The following is a 26,269-nucleotide window of genomic DNA, read 5'->3' on the forward strand; positions in this document are numbered from 1 at the left end:
GTTCTATTTGATAATATTGATTTTCACTTCAATACCCTTAGCCTGTTCATCAGGCTTAGTATCTTGAAACATTTAGATGTTTTGTTTTCATTTTTAAACTTTTCAAATATTAAGGATTGCTTTTATGCTTAATTACTTGTGATAAAATAATGTGCACCATTTGCTGATAGAAATAATGATCCACCAAATAACCGTCTCTAGTACCTTTCAATAGAGTTCATCATTTGTGGCTTCAGGGAGTGCTTCTGACTTTTAAAATAAAAGTTATGATGGTACTGTGTATGTTCTCAACAAATCACATAATGTTCTGTGGTGGAGCATGTGTTGTGTACCAGTATTGTTTTGCTCTTCATACTGTCAGTACACCTTCCTGTAAATCCAAAATTGTCTAATTTTAGCACCAAGAGTATTACATGAGATGTGTATGGGATGACGCACCTTGCATAGTACACATTCAGAACTTTAATATTTTGGTATTACATAATGCACACTGTTCTGTCTCATTTACTAATGCAAAGTTTGAGCACATCCATGATACTCTCTGACCGACTGAACAAACCCATGATAAGTCTTTCTTATATAATGGGCTGACACTCCTGATAAACATTTTAAAATTCACCGTATTTTGCTTACAGCAGCAAATTTAATTCAGATTCTTCTCGTAGAAGCAAGTTTTGAGGTGTCACCATTACTATCGAGCAGCCTAAAACAAATTGTGCACATACATCGCAAATCTATGCTACTATGTAGACATGTTGTTGTTTAGTGTTATTGCCAGAATTCTTAAAAAGCACTTGACCAATTTACTTCAAGTTTTTACACAAAGCTCTGATGAACATTCAGGTGGACAGAGGCTATATATATTTTTTAATATGTAAGTATATATGATATATAAAGGGGTAACATTGTTTCTGGTAATCTCGAAAAGTTCTTGACTAATTTATGTCAGATTTTTACACGTTGCTGTAATAAACAATTGGAGAGACTTGGGCTACATATTTTTTAATATATAAAGACTGAACATTGTTTTCAATAATCTTGAAAAGTTCTTGACAAAATTAGCTTCAAATTTTTACCAGTACTCTGATGTAATTTGGACAGATAAAAGCTATATATATATTTAATACATGTGATGTATAAGTATATGTATACAGTATGTCCTGGGGAAATGTTGTTATCAAAAATCGCCAAAACTTCTTGATTTATGTATATCAAATTTTTGCATGATACTCTAATGGACATGGGCTGTATGTTTTTTAACCAACAATGTACAAGTTTTCTATTAAAACCAAGAGCGAACAAGAAAATACTGTGCTGTGCTGAGAAAATGTACAGTTTCATTTTCTTTCTAGCATTTGGTTTTAACTACAATGGCAGAGCATATAAACAGTAAACAAATTGTTTCTCCCATATATAATTTTCCTCTGTATATTACTGTCGCCAGATTTCCAAAATCAAAATATGGGACACAAATTAGATGCTAAAATGAATCAACATTTCCTGGAAGCTTCCATTAATACTGTATACATATAGTAGGTTGGTTTTAAAATTGCTTATGCTACAACTTCAAGGTCATTGTACATTTTTGTGAAAACTTGTATTTAAAAAAACTTACATTACTAAGTGAGTAAATATTTTATAGTTTTAGTATTGTCACTTGCAAACACATTATATAACTTAATATAACGAGTTAACTATGGTAGACAATGATTATTAATTTCATAGGTTACTTCTTTGTCATTCTCAATTGCACTGGAAGTTTTGCAATGTGTAGTTTCCGAAAAATCATTGTTATTATATTTTATAGAAGAATTTATGCATTCACGAGTTTGATATTTTCAAATACAATTTTATGGAAATCAACACATTAAGCATCATGAAAATGAATCTTAGTTTTAATTATTTTCTTAACCATTTCCACACTAAGCCCATTCTTTTCATCACTCTGTAAGGCATTTTTGATAGATAATATCCTTCCTGCAGCAGCAGTGATGCCAGGTAGAGCTGGCAAAAACACAGTAATAAGCTTCACATTTCTGAGGATGATAGACAATTTTTCACCAACAAACCTAACAGTTGAAACTTCCTGGCAGATTAAAACTGTGTGCCCGACCAAGACTCGAACTCGGGACCTTTGCCTTTCGCGGGCAAGTGCACTTGCCCGCGAAAGGCAAAGGTCCCGAGTTCGAGTCTCGGTCGGGCACACAGTTTTAATCTGCCAGGAAGTTTCATATCAGCGCACACTCCGCTGCAGAGTGAAAATCTCATTCTGGAAACCTAACAGTTCTTTATTAATGTCTTTTTTAACTTCATATACATTATTTTCATGGTTCATGTCCCCAAAATGTTCTATAACAGATAGATTACTTCTCAAACAGCAGTTCTAGGCGCTTCAGTCCAGAATGATGCTGCTGCTACGGTTGCAGGTTTGAATCCTGCCTCGGGCATGGATGTGTGTGATGTCCTTAGATCACTTAGGTTTAAGTAGGTCTAAGTCTAGGGACTGATGACCTCAGATGTTTAGTCCCATAGTGCTTAGAGGCATTTCTCAAACAGCTTCCTTACGGTTGCAGCAGTGCAGTTCATCTATCCAAGGGAATGATTGTGTTTCATTGCTGGGAAAGCTAGCAAACCTTCCTCAACAGCAAGACACATTTCTTTATCATTTATCATGGCACTACTTGCACAGTTTGTAACAAAAGACGTTGCACTTTATGACGGAGTTTTGCATGAAACACCTAACCTGCTTGAAACAGCTCGCTTGTGTCCCTTCACATTAATGATTTCACACATCATCACATTCACCTCCATGGTGCAAAATAATTTCATTCTTTGTTGTTCTTATTTCAGAAATGGAAACTCATATTTAATTTCATCACTAAGTACACTCCTTCTTTTTGGCATTTCTGTGAAACTTTTGCAATGTGTCATATAAAGTAATGTAACGTGTGCCTCTAACAGTTTAAAACCACGCTTCTCAATGTGGTGATCTCAAACAAAGACAATGCACAAAGAAAGTGGAAATGACAAACTGCTAATCATGTGAAAGCATGACATAATACCAAGCAAAATACTTCAAAAATTGTGCCTCATTCTGTTTGATTTCATCAAAGTGTGTATCTCCTTCATTATTTGGATATGGCTACATCTGCTCTCCATTTGGTTACGCTACATTTTACTTAAAAAAAAAGGTATTTCAAAACTTGTGGGACATATAGCAAAAAAGGGGACAATATGCATCCAATATATCTTTTGTTGGGACTGGGAGGACACCTAAACTAAATAATGTGTGATCCCATAAAATACAGGACATCTAGTAACCCTGCTGTATGTAGAATTTTAAACAAAATCTGAGCAGCCATCGTAGGTTGTTTGCAGATGATGTTGCCGTTTATTGTCTAGTAAAGTCATCAGAAGATCAAAACAATTTAGAAAAGATATCTGTGTGGTGCAAAAATTGGCAGTTGACTCTAAATAACGAAAAGTGTGAGGTCATCCACATGAGTGCTAAAAAGAATCCGTTAAACTTTGGTTACTTGTTAAATCGGTCAAATCTAAAGGCCATAAATTCAACTAAATACTTAATAATTACAATTACAAACAAATTAATTTGGAAAGAATACATGGAAAATGTTGTGGAGAAGGCAAACCAAAGACTGTGTTTTATTAGGAGAGCACTTCGAAGATGCAACAGATCTACTAAAGAGACTGCCTGCACTACGCTTGTCCATTTTCCTTTGGATAACTGCTGCATGGTGTGAGATCCTTGCCAGATAGGATTAACGTAATACATCAATAAAGTTCAAAGTAGAGCAGCACATTTTGTATTTTCGAGAAACAGGTGAGAGAGTGCGACTGACATGGTGTAGGATTTAGGATGGACATAATTAAAACAGAGGCATTTTTCACTGTGACAGAATCTTCTCATGAAATTTTTATCACCAAATTTCTCCTTCAAATGCAAAAATATTGTGTTGACACTGACTTACATAGGAAGAAACAATCATCATAATAAAATAATGGAAATCAGAGCTCGCACGGAAAGATATAGGTTCTCATTTTTTCCAAGTGCTGTTTGAGATTGGAATAATAGAGAATTGTTGTGAAGGTGGTTTGATGAACTCTCTGCCAGGCACTTAAGTGTGATTTGCACAGTATCCATGTAAATACTGGTGTAGAATAAACAGACTTATGCTGTTTTGTTTTCTTCCTCATAGTCTGCTGTAAAAGAAAACCCGTAAATATGGAAAATTGTATTTATGGCTTATCAGCTTATGAGCAGAATACTACTATGGAATCATAATTGTCTGAAACTCTGTAATCCACCCCATTTGCACTTTACAACTATGTGAAGTACTGTCACTGAATCATGTTTGATTCCAGGGAATGGTTGTGCCCCATAACCATGATATAATCCAGGTCAGAAAGAAGGTCAGCATTGATTATAATGTCGTCTCCCTTTTTTATTGTATTGCAGATGTCATGTAGACAGGACATAATTATAATGACACATATTCAATTCGAACTCAGGCATGTACAAGCATTAGTCCCACCTAATGCCACGTGTCCACAGTCCCCATCAGTGTCCTCCATGCTCTCTAATTTTAGATCCTCCCTGAAGATTGAGCATAAATGTGCATCCACACTGGAGGGTCAGGATTCATTGCCCAGGAAGATGAATGGATTATATCAATGTCTGGTGTCTGTTCTTTCAGACAGGTCAAAAAGAATAGACACCCTACAGGTTCCACAGCTGTGATAAATATTATGTAAATTGAAGGGGAGGGGGGAGAAAGGATAGAAAAGGGAAGAAACTAATGTATCAGCTGCATTGGTACTTTGTGCGAAATCAGCGGCAACGAGTGAAAATGAAAATGTATGCTGGACCGGGACTCAAACCCAGGATCTCCTGCTTTCTAGGCAGTTGCATTAACCACTGTACCACTTAGACTCAGCATTTATTACAAATACATGGACTATCTTGGCATGCTCCCAGGCTGATTCACATTCCCACCTAGCGCCACCTATCCGCAGTCCCTGTCCATGTCCTCTACGCGTGCTAACTGTAGATTCTCGCTGGAGCTCAAACATAAATGTGCATCCACACTGAAGGTTGTGAATTCATTTCTCATCAAGGTAAATCAGTTATTCAAATGTGTGGTATCTGCCTTACATTTAACAGAGAGTGTTAAGACTCACGGCTTATGGCTATGTGATCTATTTGATTTGCAGTAACGTGATATTATGAGACCCACGACGTCTTATGACAGTTATGATGTGGAAACACTATATCTCCAATGAATAGGTCATGCTCATTAAACATATCTATCTGCAGTTCACCGTTTATGTTTCGATCCTCAATGCCATGGATATCCACCATGTGTTCAGTCTCTTCATTTTCTGAACCAGATTTTGTGTTCAAGTCTCTCACTAAAATATTTATGTCACTATGGTTTTTTTTTTTATTAGTACTCCCTTTAGATCTGTATAAAATGCATCCTTTAACTCTCGTTCAGCCACTTCGATAGTTGCATAGCACTGAATTACAATGATATTTTGCACATTTACTTTAAAGTTTGCAGTTATTATCCTTTCTGAGACTGGTTTCCACTGCAGTAACCTTCTTTTGCAGTCTTTGCATCTTAAGAGCTGTACACCATTCCTTTGTATTGCATCTTCACCTGCCTGTCCTACATACAACATTCCACCATTCTGTATTTATTCCAAACTCCAAAATTGTTTTTCTTTTCAGGCCAAAGGTCGTATTCTTAGGATCCATGTGGTTATTTATACTTTTAGTTTCTGTTATTTGAATTTTGTTGTTGTTGTTTGTTATCAGTCCACAGCCCCCAAGAGTCCTAATGGAGCTGCTACCTCATGGCCTGGACATGTACCCAGGTTTTATTTCAGGGCCTTACCCGTTAGATAGCTTGTAATCACCTCAACTACAGAACACTAGCCATCCCTCTGCAGTAATGCATGCATGCACCACTGTTGTCCTGGTTACCAACAATATTTCACTGCCCGGATTAGGGGACTGTGCCAGCTGCCACACAATCATAGAGAGGGAAGGGAAAGAATAGGAAACAAAAGAGGATGTTGTGAGACATACTTTGTCTGGATCCTCTGTGGAGCCCTGTCTGGCCTGGGAGACCCTTCTGGCAGTTACACTACCACTGGTATAGCCCACCACTTCAATGGAACACACACACACACACACACACACACACACACACCCTCTCCTCCCAGAGACATTCTTTTATTGAGGCCGTGTCTTCTGAGGGGGTGTTTACTTTTTGAGATTGAAAAAACAAGTTCATGTCTCATCTATTTTTAGGTATGAAGTGTCATTTAATATGACATGAGAGACAATTGGTATGTTACTCAGCAGTGGGGAAGAAAAAATGACCCTGATGGAAACACTAAATGTCCTAAAGAAATTCCAACTTTTCTTTGGGAATCACTTTTCTGGCCAACATTTTTATGTTCATGTATTTATTTTGCCAATTGGGCTAGTAATAGGAAGGCTAGATAATAACTCAGTATACTTTAAATAAGATTTTTGTCACTGTCAGCATCTAAAATGCTTCCATTACAAGAGAGCAACACTAAATACTTCAGCCAACCAGAAACATAGTGAGTAAGTTAGTTATACTTCCATTTCCCATGTACAAATTAAGAATTCTCAGAACATTGGTATTACATACACAATAGAAGTAATGCATCCTGGCTTCATACATAGGAGCTAATATAAGTAGTTATGAATTTTGACACCATTAACATAAAATCTGTATGATAAAGATTTTGGTTAAGTAGACATTGTGCCGCTTCATCTGCCCACTGTTGCAAAAACAGTACTCATTTGTTGAGTGCTTAGAATACCTTGAAATTTAGATTATACAAAGTATTTTATTTAATTCAAGAATGCATTTGTGAAGACAAGTAAATTGGCTGGAGTCTTCAAACAGTAAAGTTTGATAGCAACTTACAGATGTGTACTTCTTCATCCATACTCATAAAACCACTGTGAAATGCATGACAGAGGGCACTTCCCATTGTACCAGTTATTAGGGCTTCTCATTTCATTCACATGTTGAGCCTGAAAAGAACGACTCTTTAAATATCTCTGTGTTCCCTGTAATTAATCTAATCTGTCCTTATGATCCTTATGAGAGTGATACGTAGGAGGCTGTAATATATTCATGGAGTCATAATTTAAAGCTGGTTTTTAAAACTTCCTAAGTAGGGTGTCATGGGGTAGTTTGCTTCTATCTTGAACCATCTGCCAGTTCAATTTCTTTGGCATCTCTGTATCATGAGTCAAACAAGCCTGTGACCATTTATGCTGCCCCTCTCTTATACATTCAATACCACCGGTTATTGTATTTTGTACATATTCCACATGCTTGAGGGATATTCTAGAATGGATCACACTAGTGTATTGTAAGCAATTGTATGTATAGACTGATTGAATTTCCATTGTATTCTACCAAAACTGAAGTGCTACCTGGCTTACTTGTGACTGAGCATATGTGATCTTTCCATTTCATATCCCTACAAACAGTTACACCCAGATCTCTGTATGAATTGACCAATTCCATATATTGACTTGTTGATATTGTAGTTATAGGTTACTGTAATTTCTTTTTTTTGTTATTTGAAGTGCACAATTTTAAATTTTTGAACATTTCAAGCAAATTGCTCTTCTTTGCACCACTTCTTCCTAAGATCCAGCTGAATATTTTTACAGCCTTTTTCAGACAATGTTTCACTTTAGGTAACTGCATCAACTGTGAAAATCTGGAGGTTACTATTAATATTATCTGCAAGGTCATTAATATACAATTTGAATCGCGGGGTTCCCAACACAATTTCCAGGGATACACATGTAGTGTCCATAACTCTCCATCCGAGATAACATGCTGCACCCTCCCTTCCAAGAAATCCGCAATCCAGTCACAAATTTTGCTTCATACCCCATTAAATCATACTTTCTAAAATAAGTATAGGTGTGATACTGAGTCAGAATACTTTCTAGAAATCAAGAAATACTACACGAGTGTCTTGATCCATGGCATTTGGGATGACGTGTGAGAGAAGAGTGAGTTTGGTTTCAGATGATCGATGGTTTCAGAATCAGTGCTGGCTGGCATGGAGGAGGTCGTTCTGTTTGAGATACCTCATTACATTTGAGCTTAGGATATTTTCCAAGACTCTACAACAAATGAATGAAGGATAATGGATGGTAGTTTTGTGGATCAGTTCTACCCTTCTTGCAGATGTGTGTGACCTAGGTTGTTTTCCAGTTGTTGGGCTTGGTTTTCTTGTTCTGGGGAACTATGTTAGATTATGCTTAAAATGGGGCTAATTCAGCTACAAATTTGGTATAGAATTACATAGGGATTCTATTTGGCCCTGAAGCTTTTTTTAATTTTAGTTAGTTCAACTGTTTCTCTACACCACTGACACTAATCTCTATCTCTCTCATCCTTGAAGTGATGTGAGAATTAAATTAGGGCAATGCCCCTGGATTTTCCTTTATAAAGAAACAATTGGAAATGGAGCTCAGCATATCAGCATTTGATATGCTTCTGTTAATTTCATTTCTTGTCTCGTCCACAAGTGACATTTACTTTAGTACCACTAACAGCCTTTACATATGATTAGAATTTCTTTGGTTTTTGTGACATATCCTTTGATAATATGTTGCCACAGTAGTTGTTGAAGACTTTAGGCTTTGCCAGCTTGATAGCTAAATACATTTCATTTAGCATCTCCCTAATGTTGTAACCGTATACAGTGAGCATGCATAAATGAACAGCATGCACCTCCACAGCCAGCCCAAGGAGGCTGCCTCACAATGGCACAGGTGGTGCAAGAAGTACTACACAATGTGTAAATAACTGTATATAAGCCAGTGCACTGTGTCCTCAGCTGCTCTATTGTTTTCGTGAGTATGGAACACTTCTCTGTTAGCATTTATGTAACTCCTGATTTCATGTGGTGTTATTACTACAGTGTCATTCATATGTCTGTATTTTCCTTTATGTGGAAGCGAATGAAAAGTTGATCTGTGGGAATTCTAATATTGTGTTTGTGCAATTTCACAATATATTTTATGATGAGGATGCCATTCTACTCCATGTGTTGCATTCTCAGTTCACTACGGCCAGTATGTCGGTGGCAGAAATTCTTCAGACTCTTGTTGAACAGCAGCGAGCTCTCCCTGTGGCACTAAACAGTTTGGCAGCCTCAATGACATGCCAGGGCTCACCGCCGTTGATGAAGCCACCACCATTTCCTCTGTATGGTGGTACTCTGAAGAATTGGGATGCATACAAAAAACACCTTTGTCAACATTTACAAGCTTTTGGTGTCTCTGACCCCAATATGTGTAAGGCTTTCTCTCCTATGGCTTTCTCCTTGTGTATATCATCTTTTGTGTCAGATAGCTCATCTGCCAGAACCTGCCAATCTCTTTTGATGAAATGTGTCAGTTTCTCTCTAATTATCATTGCAAATGCCGCACATAAGGCCTCCCCAGTTTGTCTGATAAACAGGTTCCAGGTGCTGTCTGTGGCTGATGCCGAGCCAGATGCTGTCCTAAAAGGAATTCATTAAACTTTTGTTACACGATGAATCAGTCTAATCTAAAAGCCATAAATTCAACTAAATACCTAGGTATTACAATTACAAACAACTTAAATTGGAAGGAACACATAGAAAATGTTGTGGGGAAGGCAAACCGAAGACTGCGTTTTATTGGCAGGACACTTGGAAAATGTAACAGATCTATTAAGGAGACTGCCTACACTATACTAAAATATTTTGTTGACACTGACCTACATAGGGAGAAATGATCACCATGATAAAATAAGGGAAATTAGAGCTTGTACGGAAAGATATAGGTGTTATTTCTTTCTGAGCACTATATGAGATTGGAATAATAGAGGATTGTGAAGGTGGTTTGATGAACCATCCGCCAGGCACTTAAATGTGATTTGCAGAGTATCCATGTAGATGTAGATGTAGATGTTATTGCTACTCGCATTGAGTTCTGCCATAGTCAAAATCGGCTGCAACAGTGATACAGAATTAGAGCAGAGGAACTTCATGGTCTTAGCCACCATTGCCAGTTTTTAATTGAAGCTGACTGGGACTCATATGCTGATTTGGTGGTTTGTGATGCTATAATCATCATCATCATCATCATCACCAGTTATCTGCTATATTAGCAGGTCCTTTGCCTCTCCATTTTCTGCGATCCATTGCTTCCTTCGTAAGGCTGCTGTATGTTGTACCGTCCATCATGTCATCCAGTATCTGGAATCTCTTCCTTCCTCGCTTCCTTTGCCCTTCTACATAACCTTCTAAAACTGTTTTTATCAGTCCGTCATTCTTTCTTAATATATCCCCAATCCAATTTCTTTTTCTTCTCTTTATTACATCTAGTAATTGTCTTTTCTCTCCCACTCTTCTCAGTACCTCTTCATTTTTTACTCTGTCCATCCAACTTATTCTTTCCATCTTCCGCCATGTCCAGATCTCAAAAGCCTCCAGCCTTTCTCTGTCTTTTTTCCTCATAGTCCATGTTTCAGCGCCATATAGAAGAACACTCCATACAAGACATTTTATGATTCTCTTTCTGAGTTCTCTGTCCAGACCGCTGCAGAAGATTCTCCTTTTCTTATAAAACGCCTCTTTTGCCATTGCTATCCTTGTTTTAATTTCTGTGGTGCACTTCCAGTCGGTGTCTATCCTGCTTCCAAGATACTTAAAATTTTGCACCTGTTCTAGTGTTTCTCCATTCAGCACAATTTTTATTTCCTTATTTCCCCTATTGCCATTACTTTTGTTTTATTTGTGTTAATTTTCATTCTATATTTTTTCCATTAGTTGCAATGGTGTCCACCAAATCCTGTAATTCTTTTTCCCCTGTGGCTAGAAGGACCATGTCATCAGCAAATCTCAAGCACCCTACTCTTCTTCCTCCAATTTCTATTTCTTTGTCATCTAATGAGCATTGGTCAATCATATTTTCCAAGTACAGGTTGAAAAGAGTAGGTGATAAACAGCATCCTTGTCTTACTCCTTTCCCTAGTCTGATCCAGTTTGTACTTTCTCCTCTTACTTTAACTGAAACTTTTTGATTAAGGTATAATGAGTTTTCCAGTCCACTCTCTTTTCCCTCATAATAGTCGCCAGCTTGTCCCAAACCACATTGTCAAATGCCTTTTCTAAATCGATGAAACACATATATAGGTCTCTTCCTTTTTCAATAAACCTTTCTCCCAAGATTCGTAGGAGCCCTATTGCATCTCTGGTGCCCGTATTCCGTCTAAAGCCAAACTGCTCCTCGCCGAGATTCTCCTCTATTACTTTTTCAAGTCTTTTATTAATTATTCTTAACATCACTTTGGCTGCATGTGAAATGAGGCTGATTGTCCTGTGCTCGCTGCATTTCTTGGTTCCTTGTTTTTTCGGTAATGGAATCATTACTGTTGTCAAAAAGTCCTCAGGCCATTCACCACTGTCATATATTTTATTACATAACCTCAATATTTCTCTTATTCCATTGTGGTTCAAGCATTTTAGTATTTCTCCCGGTATTGTATCTGTACCTACTGCTTTGCCATTTTTCATTGCAGCAATGGCAGACTTTACTTCTTCCATTATGATGGTCGGTCCTTTCTCTTCATCACTTACACTGTTGTGTGGTTCAAGTTCCAGAGTTTCTGGTTTGCTATTTGTGTCATATGGCTCTTTTATATATTCTTCCCATCTCTGGAGGACATCGTCACGATCTTTGTACACTACCTCTTCGTCTTTACTCAAAATGTCCATAGTAGCACTTTCTGCTCTGTTTTGTTCCCATGTCATAGTCTTTACTCTGTTGTATAGTAAGTCGTATCTTCTCTTCCTGTCCAGTTCTTCAATTTCATCACATTCCTCTTTTAGCCATTTTTTCCTAGCCTGCTCTGTTTCTCTTCGCAGTTCGTTATTTAACCTTCGGTATATCTTTCTTGCATCTTCAGTGTTCTTGTTTTTCAATTTTCTTCTCTCCTCCATCTTGGAAATCATTTCTTGTGTAGCCCATGGTTTTTTTGACCTTTTCCCTTTTACATATCCTATATTTTGCTGTCCTGCTTTAATGATTCCTTCTTTCAGCATATTCAAGTACTCATTGGCGTTATCAGGTGCTTCTTTGTCTCGTAATGTGTTTAGAAAGTCCCGAGACAGCATTTCTGTAATTTGTTCTTTGTTGGACCTTATCTTCTCTAGATCCCACTTCTTCACCATTGTCGCCTTTTTCAGTTTTTTCATTCTTATTTCTATTTCTGCCATAAGTAAGTTGTGGTCACTATTAATATCTGCACCTGGTAATGTGTGCACCTTTTTGATTCCATTCCTGTATCTTTCTTCTACCAGTATAAAATCGATTTGGTTTCTGTATTTATCCCCTGGTGATTTCCAAGTGTAGAGCCTCCTCTTATGGTTCTTGAACCATGTGTTTGCCGCTATCAGCTGCCTTTCCCTGCAGAAGTCAATTAACCATTCACCTCTGTCATTTCTCTTTCCAAGACCATGACTGCCTACTATGTTTCCCTCTTTCCCTTCTCCCACAATGGCGTTCCAGTCTCCCATTACTATTTTGCAGCATTTTTTATTTTCGTCCATTATTCTCTCTATTACATTGTACGTTTCCTCTACAATTTGGTCATCATGTTCTGAAGTTGGCATGTACACCTGGACAATCAGTAAATCTTTTTGTGCTCCTTTCAGCCTTACACCAATAACCCGGTCATTTGGATAGTCTACATATTTCACACATTTAGCCAATTCCTTTGTCATAATCATTCCTACTCCATTAATTCCTTTTACTTCTCCTCCTGAGTAGTAGAATACATATTCATCTGACTGCAACTCTCCATGTCCATCCCATCTTACCTCAGCAACTCCTACGAGGTCCATATGATTCTTTTCCATCTCTCTTTTAAGGTTTTCTAGTTTTCCTGCTTGTAGCAGAGTTCTGACATTCCAGGTACCAATTCTCGTTTTGATTTTTTGCCTCCTTTGAAGTTGTCCCCCCCGGAGATCTGAATGGGGGACTATTTTACCTCCGGACACTGATTTAACATGCTATAATACTCTTGGCCAATGGTAGAGAAGTTTGTGAACAAGTGCTCACTGTACAGGGTTGCAGCACCTAACTATAGCCTGGAGCTTCATTTTACACCTATTTTGCAGTAGTCTCTGTTTCTGTTAAAGTTTCTTTACAACTACTGTATTTGATCTAGGTCCTCTTGCATTGTGAACTTTTATACTAGGTATATATGTATCAAATGCATGGTCAGCTTGTCTTCTAAACTTGGGCCACAAGAATATATGAAGCCTTATACTTGTTTTAGTTGCCATTTTTACTGTGGTAATCATTGTTGCCACAACTGCATCATGGTCACTGATACAAGTTTCAATGTGGACATCCTGAAAGATATCAGGTCTGTTTGTTGCCATTACATCTAATACATTTCCACAATAGGTGGGCTTCTGGACAATCTGCTCTAGATGGTTCTCAGAGAAGGTATTTAGCAATGTTTTGCCAATCTTGATATACCCATTGCTCAGAAAACTGTAATTTTCCAGTTGATTGTAGGATGATTAAAGTCTCTTCCAGTGATGACAATATAATTGGGGAAATATGTACTAGTGAAGTTAGGTTTTCGATTACACCTGGAAGTGATTTTATTAAGCGATAAAAAATCTGGTTATAAGTTTATGCTGAGCCTTTTTACTGAGTCTTGCACAGACAACCTTGCATGCATTTATATCTTGGTATATTTGGGTTAGTTGTCTACTGTAACAGATACACTACCTCCATTTACTAGTAGCCTATCCTTTCCATGTACACTTAGATTTTCCTAAAAAATCTCACTGCTATCAATTCTGGGTGATAACCAGCATTCTGTACCAAGTGTTGTGTGTACTGCTCTAATTTTTAGGAGTGCTTCAAACTCTTGGCACTTTGTTGTGAAGGCTTTGGTAGTTAATCACTATAATTTTAATGATTTTTTTGTAGGAGGAATTTCTTTACATCTTGTACTGACACTTCCAGGTCCCCTGCAGCTATTGTTATGTGGACTCTGTGAGAGCCACCTACTGTAAAAAGACTCTCATGTGCTCCTCACAGAGTCAACTACTCGGGTAGCAACACCTGATCTGTAGTACACAACTGCCCCTTTTAAGGGGATCAAACAGTCCTCATCCCTTTGGTGCAAGTCCAGGAAGTCACTGCCTAGCTTGTCACAGAACCTTTGAAGTCTCTGGTTCAAGCCTTCCATTGTTCTCAGAACCAGGGGGCTACAGCCAGTTCTGGTGACAATGCTGCAAATTGTGAGCATCGTTGAAACTCTATGAGCAAAGCTGTTGGTCTCTTCTCAGCCTTCTTTGCCAGTCACTGGAATGATCCAATTACGTCCTTGGAGCCCAGGCAACAAGCATTATTTGTTCTAACGTGTGCCACAATCTGCAGTTGGTTGCACCCTTTATCCTCAGTGGCTGCCATATTAGCACCTTCAGCGTGTTGAGTGAGGCCCCCAGGCTTACATAACAGAGTGCACACCATGTGTTGTTCCTTCCTAACCATTACTGCCATTTCCCAATGGGGTACCATTATTTGCCATACGTTTGAACTTCTGATTATTAATAAACCGCTACCCTTATGCATTTGATTCCATATTTCACAGGACGTAGCAGGTATCCCACCTAGTGAAGTGAGTCTCCTGGCTCAGTTTTGGTTTCAGTGCAAGACATTACCTTGAACTTGTTAAGATGTTTCTGGCTTCTCCCTGGTCCCTGGCTCCCCTGTACAGGACACATAGTCCTACCACTGACAGGCCACTGCCAGTTAATTGGTGATGTATCTCATTCTTTCTGTGTAGGAGCCAGAATCCACAAGAGGGGATACTACTTGAGCTATCTTTGGTATCTCTGGTAAATAACTCTCATGAGCTCTCCCAACACACCCATTTGCAGCAGTTTGTATTCATTTGACAGAAATGAGTGCAATTTGCAGCTGCTTGCAAACATGAACTAACACATTCCTTGTTCGAGAGCAGCATTCACAGTGAGGCTGCATTGTGGCTGTTTTACAGAACAGTGAACAACTAACTTTAAATAAACTTGCTGATTCTCTTTTGATTTCTGGACCTATCAGGCTAAAAGTATTAATAATTGCCTTTAAGAACTGTAGAAATTTGTTTCACAAAATGAGATTTCTATTAAGGTAACAATGAAGCCTGGGGTAAAAGTTACTAATTTTCTGAATTTTTTTGAGGTTTTAGTCAATAATAACCTTGAAAATACTGTTAATTTACAATGAATACAGACAATATACAACCCTGTTGAAAGAGAAAACTAAATGTAAACCAGTAAGATAATTACAATATGTGCTAAGTAACTGCAAATTACAAATGCTAATTTGGTATAAAATATGCTAGTCACAACAGTTGAAACATCCAAAAATTCTCTATATGTTGATATATTCTGAAACTGTGGTTGAATGGTTCTCTGAATGAGGATATTACAACTAAAGTTTTATAAAGTACAAATGTTGATTACAACTGATGATATGGTGTGAAATACATTTCTCTCAGCACTCAACATACAAAATTACACAATGTATTCTGTTACACACACGATTGTTGATACACTCTGTGTGAAAAGCATGCTTAAATTGTACCTGAAGTTTCTCAATGACTCTATCATACACTTGTACACAAAGGAAATATTAGAAGTCAGTTTATGTACATATCTGGTTTTGCAGCACATTTTACACCATCATGCCAAAATGGAACACTGTAACAATAGCTCTCAAAAAATGCCAAAAATGTGGAACACAAAAAACAACTTTTTCCACATGGGGTGGCTATCAGTCCATTGTACATGATGGATGTGATGAGTGCCGAGCAGTCCACATCACAAAATGTCATCATCTGGATCAAGGGGAGAACCTCTTTTACAAGGCAGAAACAAATTAGACAACTGAAAGCCATAAAATTTAGTCTGGTTTTTGAATATTAATACCAATGTGTTTTGTTTAAAACATTTTTAAGATGTATTTGTAAATGTTGGACTGTTTGTCTGTAAAGCATTATCTCCAGTGCCTAACTCTATATAATTACCATTTCTTCTAAATGGTTAACATACTCTTTTTGAGTGATTGTTGCAGGTCATCATTATGTGCTTGTGAAAAAAGGAGATGATTAGTCAGTGATGTCATTAGAGACAGAGCATAAACTTGGATAGGGCAAGGATGGGAACAGAAATTAGCTGTCCCCTTTTCAAAGAAACTATCCAAGCATTTTGCTTGACTAATTGTGGAAATTACAGAAAATGTATCCAGTATGAACAGGTGGAATTTTAAACACCCCCCCCCCCCCCCTCTCCCCCCTCCATCTGAATGTGAGTCTCGTGTTACCAGTGTGTCATATTACTTGGCTATGTAGTTAGAGAAGTATGTCTGTGTTGTGATGCATGTATGTCACTGTTGATATGTTTGTTTTATTCGATTGCGTGTCTTTGTAAGCTTCTTTGAGGTGACCAAACCACTTTCCATTTCAGGTGCAGAGAATGGAATACCTGAGAGTGTAACTAACACAACCATGGAAACTTTGGCCAGTGAAGACAATATTTCTGCTGTAAAAAGTCTTTGGAAAATACAAGACATAAGTAGTAGGAGGAAAACACAGCTAGAAGACAGTGATTCTGATGAAGACTCAGAGTGCCAGAAACAGCGCAGAAAGGAAAAGAAAACTGCCCAGAGCAAAGGGAAAGTAGAACAGTGGGCTTGTTCAGCTGCAGCAGAACATGAGACACTGTCACTCTCAGCTTCACCATCCCTCCCTCTTACAGGCCAGGATAATGAAAACAGGTTATAAGTTAAGCGTATGAATTAGTGCTTTTCTTTTTGTTGTGTGCTTTAGGCACATGAGTGGCTTACTTGTAGGTCCACAAAGAAGGAATTGAATGCCAGATGCATTTCTAATGTGGTAGTGGAAAACAAACTGAAAGACTTTCTCAGTCACATCTCATCCATTTCCAAATATTTTTTTCATTTTCCATTCATATGCACATTTCAGAAACACAAATACAAATTATGAGAACAGACTGCTACTCACCTTTGTGATGAAGGATTGCTTGGTGACCATGTATACATAAACATGAGGTATCTGTCTCATGAGATATTGAGCTTTCATTCTTCTTTGGGTCAAAACAGTTATTGTGAAAACACATGGTCACACAAACATTAAAAAAAACTTCTAAGGTTGTAGCATGACTAATGGTGAGTGATGATTTGGGATGAGAAAGCAGGGTACACAGTAATCATAATAAAGAAGGTGATTTATTCAGTGGAGTGCTAAGATGAAAAGGCAGATGTTGTGGAATAGGTAAATGGAGATGGCTAGGCTACAAGGGGTGAGTGAAGTCAGGGACAAGGCTGCAGCCAAGAGAGGAAGAGGAGGAAAGAGAGAAATGTAAAAAAGAAAAGGAATTAATAACAAGGAAAGGAAAGAAGCCCAAGGAAGAGAAGAGTTTCACAAGAAAGCAAAAAATGCTGGCAATAACAGGAAATAGAACATGAGATTAATAAATAGATTGCAGGAAATGCAACAGCCCAGTCCTTGTTTAAATCTTTAAGGGCAATTCTGTAAAACAGTTTTGGAAGATAACCCAGGAAAGAAGCCCAAGGAAGAGAAGAGTTTCACAAGAAAGCGAAAAATGCTGGTAATAACAGGAAATAGAACATGAGATTAATAAATAGATTGCAGGAAATGCAACAGTCCAGTCCTTGTTTAAATCTTTAAGGGCAATTCTGTAAAACAGTTTTGGAAGATAACCCATTCTCTTCCAAAGTTGGATAGTGGTTTAGGTATGTTGATGATATGTAGCCAGAAAGCTTAAGCCCAGGAACTTTAAAAAAAATCATTTTGTGTACACAACACTGTTGGACGCTTTTTGCTCAATGGTAAAGACAGCACTTCAGCTTTGGAGGAGAATGATATATAAAAAATCACTTGTAACTGTGGCAAACTCTATAAAGGTAAGTCTCCTGGGACAATATGCACCCATTTGAAGGGAACCATGGAAGCTGGAAACTTAGGGAAGGAGACACTACTTTTGCAGACCACCTGCTTAAAGAAGGCCATAGTCACAAGGTGCAACATCAAGTATTACATCATATCCATAAAGGAAGGAAGATGAATTACCTTGAAATAATGAAAATTAATAAACATATATTCATCTGCTCATGCTTAGTACTGAATCACCAGACATAGTTCCCTTACTCACCACTCCTAACTGCAGATGTTCTCATAATCCTATCCAGGCCAAGTTGTGAACTATGCCTCTTACTCTATTGCTCAATTTTTTCCCTTTTTATTGCCCTATTAAATTTACTACGTATAATCACAGCTGCTTCATTTACCTGCTTATTCGCACTAGTATATCTTATCTGTTTGTAATCTAGGACCTGTTAAAGACAATAATAGTTTGTTCAGCCACTCCATTGCAACAAGCCACAAAATTTTATTGTTCATTTATTTTCTTGCAAGAACAATTGTTGTAATTTGTTATATTGTTAATTAGTTAGTGTGTCACATATTGTATCTTTGTTAAATAATCTGATATCACATTTTGACTGAAATAATTCCTCTTGTTTTATTCGTAAATCAGTCATTAAAAATTTTCAACTTTGGAAATGGAAATACTCTGTAGATGCACTAGTTTAAAATCTTTGATCCTACGAAAAGTTCACATATTTATCCTTGAACCTGATGATGGGGTAACAACTGAAAACAAGTTTGTGGGATAAATAATAAATATCATAGACTATTACGCCAGTGTTGTGTGTATTTCATTCATAAGATGTATCTGAGTTGAAGATGATTGCTTGTTGAGTTGGAACAAGGTTCACATTCCCATGTTGTCTTCCAGAACAGGAATTTCATGGTTTCCTTATATCACTTAAGGCAAATGCTGGAAAGATTCCTTTGCAAAGGATGTTACCAATTACCTTCTCCATCATTGTCCTATTCAGTATGTCTCCACTTATTATATCCTCCTCATTGATGAGACATAAAATGCCACTGTTCCTTCCATAATTTCTAAGGACAGTTCATTTATGCAAAAAACCCACTGCATTGGAATAGTCTCTCTCCACTCATTAGTTTCTGGATAAATAACAGTAAACATCTTGTGTTGCAACTGTATTTAACACCTGTATCACATCAAAATTTCAGACCCAATTCATCAGTAGTCAGAAGCCAGAGTTGTGAAGTTGTACAGTGTGGTGAAGAAGAATTAAATCAAGATGCAGAAGCTGAAACAGTAATTCCTCCTTTGAACTATCTACAGTGGAGTAAAAAACAACTAGCTTCTGAGTACAGAAGTGAAGTGTCAAGTCTTGTTGAGAGTGGTCAAGGAACAGAAGATGGTAAGTTGTAAAGAAATAATAAACCTTCAACCTGCATGATATATTTTAATTAAGTGTAGCAACTGTGAAACAAAGGGATTGATTGACCTTACCAAAATGAACATTTACTTTGTCCTGTGATGTAAGGATGTTGTGGCATGTGATGTCATATGTGTGCAAACAGAGATAGAATGAAGCAGTGGCAATATTCATTTTGCTTCTGTTTTATTTTCTGGAATTTGTACTGTATCCAGTGGAATAGGTTGGTTTGGGCAGTAACATTTTGGTTTTGTGAAGATAAAGACAACAAAAACATGACTATAAAATTATAGTTATGGTAACATGTTGATATGATACATATTGTAGTTCAAGGCCTGCAGATACATAGTGTAGCTCAGTGTCTATATGTTCAGACAGTGGAAAATAAAAGATGGAATAATGGCAGTATTATGAAAAGGATAGACCGCTACTCACCGTATAGCAAATATGTCGAGTCGCAGACAGGTACAGCAAAAAGACTACTAAACATGTAACCTTTGGCCAGAAGGCCTTCTTCCAATATAGACAATATGCACACACACATTCATGCAAACGCACTTCACACATGTGTGACCACTGTCTCTGGCTGCTGGGGCCAGACTCAGTCTCAAGCCAATGTATGAGGGAGACATTTTTCTGGTGGTGATGATGATGGTGAGGGAGGGGTGAAATAATGAGAATTACACAGATAAATGTTTCGTTTTTTAAAAAACAATACATAACTGCATAATCTTCAAAACACTGTCTGATGAATGCAATGCAGTTGTCCAAGTGTGTCTTTAACAAGCAGTGGAAATAGTTATTAAAGTCATCCATATGTAAACAGTTTTTAAAGTCATCCATAACTATTTCCTGAGACACTTTCTATCATTTTTTCACCTCTTCTATGTCCTGAAGATACTTCCCTTTTTTTCCTCTTCATTCTAGGGAACAGGAATAAATAAAAAAGGAATATGTCCAGTGAAGTAGGGTGGGTACAAAACTATTCTCATTTTGTTTTGGTCCTATAACTGCATGACCAGCAGCACTGTCATGGAGAAGGAACAAATAATTTGACCACCACAATGCAGGAAAAGTTTTTTCCATAGTGCATCTTGCAATAGTTTTAGTATTTGGTGGTAATAATGTGGTAATAATGCTGGTTGCATGTCACAAATTAGAAAACTAATTCATTCTGGAATATCCCCATCATGTAATAGAAGAGAAGTGCTTTTGTAATTGGTTCTGTTCTGTTTTGCTTTCTTTGGTTATGGTGACGAAGCTTTCTCCCAGCATGCCTGCTAAAGAAAAGTGACCATTTCCATAGCTAATCTGCCTGACAGGGATCAGAACTTAATGTTAGAATTTTGTCCTGTTCTACCGCCATCTGCAAATTGCTGAACACATGAATCAGCGTTCTGATCTGACACTTCTTCTGGGATGACAACTGGCAACTGCAAACAAGGTTAAGGGGAGGTAACTGTTGGGAGAAACGAGCACTACAGCCCCCATCACCTTCCAGAAAATAATTTATTTACACGAGTACAAGATGACCCTGAATATAAGATGACCCCCTGCTTTTTCCTTGAAAAAAATTATTTTTAACATAAATTTTTAATATAAAAAATTTAACATTATAGCTGTTCTAAATATTTCCTATTTGTTGATTGTCTACAAACTGATAACTCAAAGAGAAATAAAATAAACAAAAAGAAACGGTTTAGATTAATTTTTGGCTTCACCTCCTCTTTTCCTTACAATCTAAGACAGTTGTCTGTGGTATCACTGTTTTTAATTATCATCAGTTACATCATCACTGGGATTGTTATATTCATTTGTAGGTCATTTGGCATTTCTTTCTTCCTGACATTCCACTGATAGTATGTAATCTTCTGAAGTACCCATAGCATTGGATATGCAGGATCTTTTGACTCCTTCTATAATAAACTCACATGAGATTCTGCCCCAGGCTATAAGGATCCACAGTGTCATGTTTCCATGAATTATTACCAGATCTGTGTTGTCCTTTGCTATCAGATCCTTAACGTCTTCCACTGAAAGAATCCAGAGCATGGTATTCTGTTCCAAACAATGTTCAACATTGTCATTAGTCTCTATCAATTTTCTAAGATAAGAACTGCAGGCAATTTTTCTTTCATTATCATTTTCCTGTGAAGAAGCACATATGGGGGATCAGCTTCCTTCCATCTGCTAATGCACCCAGCATTTCATTCCCAGAACTTTTAATGCCCTTCACATTGACAGTAACATTTGATTGTGTATCAAAATAAACAGGCACCTGATTGGCATTGCCCATGTAGCCTAGCAAATTGTCATTTTCTTAGATTGATTATGCAATGCTGATATTCAAGAACTTCTTAGTCATATGCTATGGGAAGTGCCTGAGCTAGCATTGTTCTGTGTCATAACGTAATAGCTTAAAAGTTTTTTGGGCATAATGATGACAGAAAGCCTAATTATATTCCCAAGAAAAAGTGTGAGATGGAGTTATTGAGAAATTTCTTCCTCTTGAGCTTCTGAAATTTCTTGCTCACTCAACAAATGTGATGTATTTGTGACAGAATTACAGAAAACTGTGAAACTTAATAAGTACACTCACAAAATTACATCAGTGCAATCACATTGGCTCAGCCATTCACAACGGCAGCTGTTATGTTTGCTAATGTTTCTTCCAAAATAATTCTAGAAATTGACAACAGAAGGCAGCACCAGTCAAGGGGCAGGTCGTGAGACGTCCATACATTGTTCTCATATGAAATTTGTCCAGTTTTCAAGTGATACGTGGTTCACACATTGAGAGAATCGAGACCCAATGTATATTCAGATGCAGTCTTTCTAATACAAAGTTACAGCCCAGGCTATATTTGGGATTCCCCTGCAAAGTCTTAAGGCCTTGCCACTTGTTTATTCTCATTCACAAATCAGCATTTGCTTTGAATTCCATGATGCATGCAGTTGGAAAATTCTTCTTCATTTGCAGCGCCTTCATTCAAATAATTTCTCAGGTAATCAGTAAGCCTCCTTGTTTGCATTTCTTTTGCACATACTGAACAATCCACTGCTCCAAATCCTTTCCTGCTTTGGTCCCATGAAAGTTTGATGTGTAGAACTGTTATTCTTTAATTTATTCTTCACCCTAACACCAGCTACAAACATTCACTTCTGCGATGCCAAATTTTCTTCCTGCTGTACAGTTTTTTGTGCCCTCAGCTTAATGAATCACCAGTACTAATAATGTAAGAGCAACATTGTATTGTCTGCATGAACCAATTGCAAATTGCAGACTCATAATTCCACATTTCTCCACAGAGTCATGGCTGTAATTGGCATCCATGATTGATTGCTACAATTTACAGTTCCTACAGCACTGTCAATATAAGCAAACTGAGTTACAACCCAATACATTGTACTCTAGACCCCCCTATAGCTGAATCAGCATAAATTGTACAACTTCACATTAATACTATAACCAACCCTGAAAACCAACAGTGCTGTAGAGCAGTAGCAACATCAGCACCATTGTTGAAAATCATGTTTTATTTGTTGTGCCACATTTCACGTATTCTGAGCAAACATGTTTTTATTAGCATTAACTTATCTACTGGGTTAAAGTCTAGATCAGGGTCACAACCAGTCATAGTGATGTGTGTCTAACGCTCAGAGGTTGGCAACGCATAAGTCGCACGTATCAGTAAGATGATAGTTTCACCTCACCAATGAGAAGTGAGGAAAAATGTGTTTATATATACAAGAACCAGTGAATCTTGTAATTTTGCATATCACAAATATTTGGCTGTCTCTTACAAATATATTGCAGTTCCTGAGGTTATAGGTACAGTGAAACCTGAGAACACAACTGGTTTTTCCCCCTCAAATACATAGCTGCTTTTGGATCTATATTGATGTGAGAATGTGATGCTATTCCTTAATCTCTTGCTTCCAAACATGTTTTCTGCCTGCAGCTCTCTCATTGGCTGCATGGAACTAGCAACTGACACACCCCCTTTCATTCCCATCATACCTCATTATGGTGAGCATTGACAGCATTGGTACATCAACCACATAAGTATGCCATGGCCCCTCTCTAGACTTTTACCATCTACTATAGAGATATGTACTGTTGTGAAACATTTGTCCAATTTTAAAGTCAGTTCAATTCTGACTGCAAATGGATTCAGGCAAACTGCAGTTTAAACATGGTAGATGTTCATAAATAGCTAAGGTACGCTGTATACATTCCCATGGGTGACAGTGCGATGAAATTTGCTGCTTGCTCATCACCCTCCTCATCACATTGATTTCAATTCTTAGTCAGACAGGTGTCATTGTTCCCCCTCCAACCCTCCCATATTCTTCAAAATAAATCTGCATGTGACCTCAGTTATGAAAGCTTAATCTGTAAATGTAAGATGATCTATATATTAATCTATTACACAACATAAAAATGTTGAACTCAGCAGGACTAGTTTGATCTACAAGTGTATGACAATCCTGTATTTTTCAATTGACAAACTGAGGTAAAATGTTGTCTTATAATCAGGTAAAGTTGGTCATTTTTGTGACTTTTCAGTCCCTTCTTGTATAATTTATGGAATATGTTACTTCAGACCTGTAATTATCCTTTATTTCTTGAGCCATTTCCAGAAGGAGTGAAGGAAAAATGACTGCTTGTATTTCTCCATACATATTTTAATTACTCTCATATTTTTCTTGTGGTCTTCCATATATACTAAATATATAGTGAAAGGGGGAAGGGGAGAATATTAGGATGTAGTGAAAGTATTAGTGTTTTATACTCGGTCTCAAATATAGGTTATTTTAACTTCCACCATCATTTTGTGAAAGGAACATCATATTATTTGGATAGTATCATTCGTAATCAAATTGTTATTCTTTTTTATACTGTAGAGTCACATTAGTGTGACCACTTGGCAGAAGGCTGAATACATGCATTTTACAGTTTGGATCACTTCGAGACATGCATGAAGAGTGTCAGTGAGGTTCTGGTAGGTACTGACAGGGATGTGGAGCTATGTTGACTCCAGTGCCGTTACCAGCTGTGCTGGGTTTCTCAGTTGAGGATCCACTGCACATACAGTCTGATCGAGGTTGTCCCACAGATTCTCTATTGGGTTTAAACCCAGGGAGTTTGGAGGTCAGGGGACTAAGGTAAACTCATCCTTGTGCTCTTCGAGCCAACATGTACATTTCAAGCTGTATGACGTGTTACATTGTCCTGCTTGTAGATGCCATAATCCTGAGTAGAACAAACTGCATTTATGGGTGGACATGGTCCCCAAGGGTAGATGCATACCTGCATCGATCCATTGTGCCTTCCAAATTGAGAAGATCATCCAGGGAATGCCACAAAAACATTCCCCCAATCATTATGCTCCTTCCTCCACTCTGGACCCTTCCAGTGATTGTAGCAGGGTGTTCGCTGTCAGACGTTTCACACCAATTACCTTCTGTCGGATGGAGAATAAAACATGATTCCTGTGAAAAGGCCACCTGTCACTACTCAGTGGATATCCAGTTTTGATATTGATATGCAAATTTCAGCCTCTGTCACTGATGAACAGTAGTCAGCATGAGTGCACGAACCAGATGCCTGCGGTGGAGGTCCATACACAGCAAATGTTTGCTGAATGGTCTTTGAAGAGACACTATTGGTAGCTCCTTGGTTCATCTGGGTGGTCAGTTGCTCAACAATTGTGCGCCTGTTTGCTGGTACACATCTCTCCAGCCGCCATTCACCCCAGTCATTTATGGCCCGTGATGCACCACAGATGCAAGAAACAATCAATGCCTTCTCTGCATGGTAGCAATGGAGATATTATCAAAGAAAGTGCTGCCAAAGCAGAGTTACTAAACATAGCCTTCCGAAATGCCTTCACAAAAGAAGACAAAGTAAATATTCCAGAATTCAACATGAGTAACGTAGAAGTAAATATCCTCGGAGTAGTGAAACAACTTAAATCACTTAATAAACGCAAGTCTTCTGGTCCAGACTGTATACTAATTAGGTTCCTTTTGGAGTATGCTGATGCATTAGCTCCATACTTAACAATCATATACAACTGTTTGCTCGACAAAAGATCCGTACCCAAAGACTGGAAAGTTGCACAGGTCACACCAATATTCAAGAAAGGTAGTAGGAGTAATCCACTAAATTACAGGCCCATATTGTTAACGTTGATATGCAGCAGGATTTTAGAATATATATTGTGTTCGAACATTATGAATTACCTCGAAGATAACGGTCTATTGACACACAGTCAACATGGGTTTAGAAAACATCATTCCTGTGAAACACAACTAGCTCTTTATTCACATGAAGTGTTGAGTGCTATTGACAAAGGATTTCAGATCGACTCTGGAAGGCTTTCGACACTGTAGCACATAAGCGGCTCATAGTGAAATTTTGTGCTTATCAAATATCGTCTCAGTTATGTGACTGGATTTGTGATTTCCTGTCAGAGAGGTCACAGTTCATAGTAATTGACGGAAGATCATCGAGTAAAACAGAAGTGATTTCTGGCGTTCCCCAAGGTAGTGTTATAGGCCCTGTGCTGTTCCTTATCTATATTAACAATTTTGGAGACAATCTGAGCAGCCATCTTTGATTGTTTGCAGATGACACTGTCGTTTAACGACTAATAAAGTCATTAGAAGACCAAAAAAACTGCAAAATGATTTAGAAAAGATATCTGAATGGTGCAAAAAGTGGCAGTTGACCCTAAATAACGAAAAGTGTGA

At 37.7% G+C, this 26,269-nt stretch overlaps 1 protein-coding gene across 1 annotated transcript in view; it reads left to right on the forward strand.

Annotated features, from left to right (window-relative positions):
• Nucleotides 1-26,269, forward strand: part of LOC124555989 (KICSTOR complex protein SZT2-like) — a 332,080-nt gene that overhangs the window by 130,432 nt on the left and 175,379 nt on the right. Inside the window, exons 14-15 of the mRNA XM_047130034.1 lie at nt 16,621-16,930; nt 19,299-19,492. Of these exons, the coding sequence (XP_046985990.1) occupies nt 16,621-16,930; nt 19,299-19,492 (504 nt within the window). The remainder of the gene's footprint in view (nt 1-16,620; nt 16,931-19,298; nt 19,493-26,269) is intronic.

The sequence above is a fragment of the Schistocerca americana genome, chromosome X (assembly GCF_021461395.2).
Source record: "Schistocerca americana isolate TAMUIC-IGC-003095 chromosome X, iqSchAmer2.1, whole genome shotgun sequence".
Classification (NCBI taxonomy): domain Eukaryota; kingdom Metazoa; phylum Arthropoda; class Insecta; order Orthoptera; family Acrididae; genus Schistocerca; species Schistocerca americana.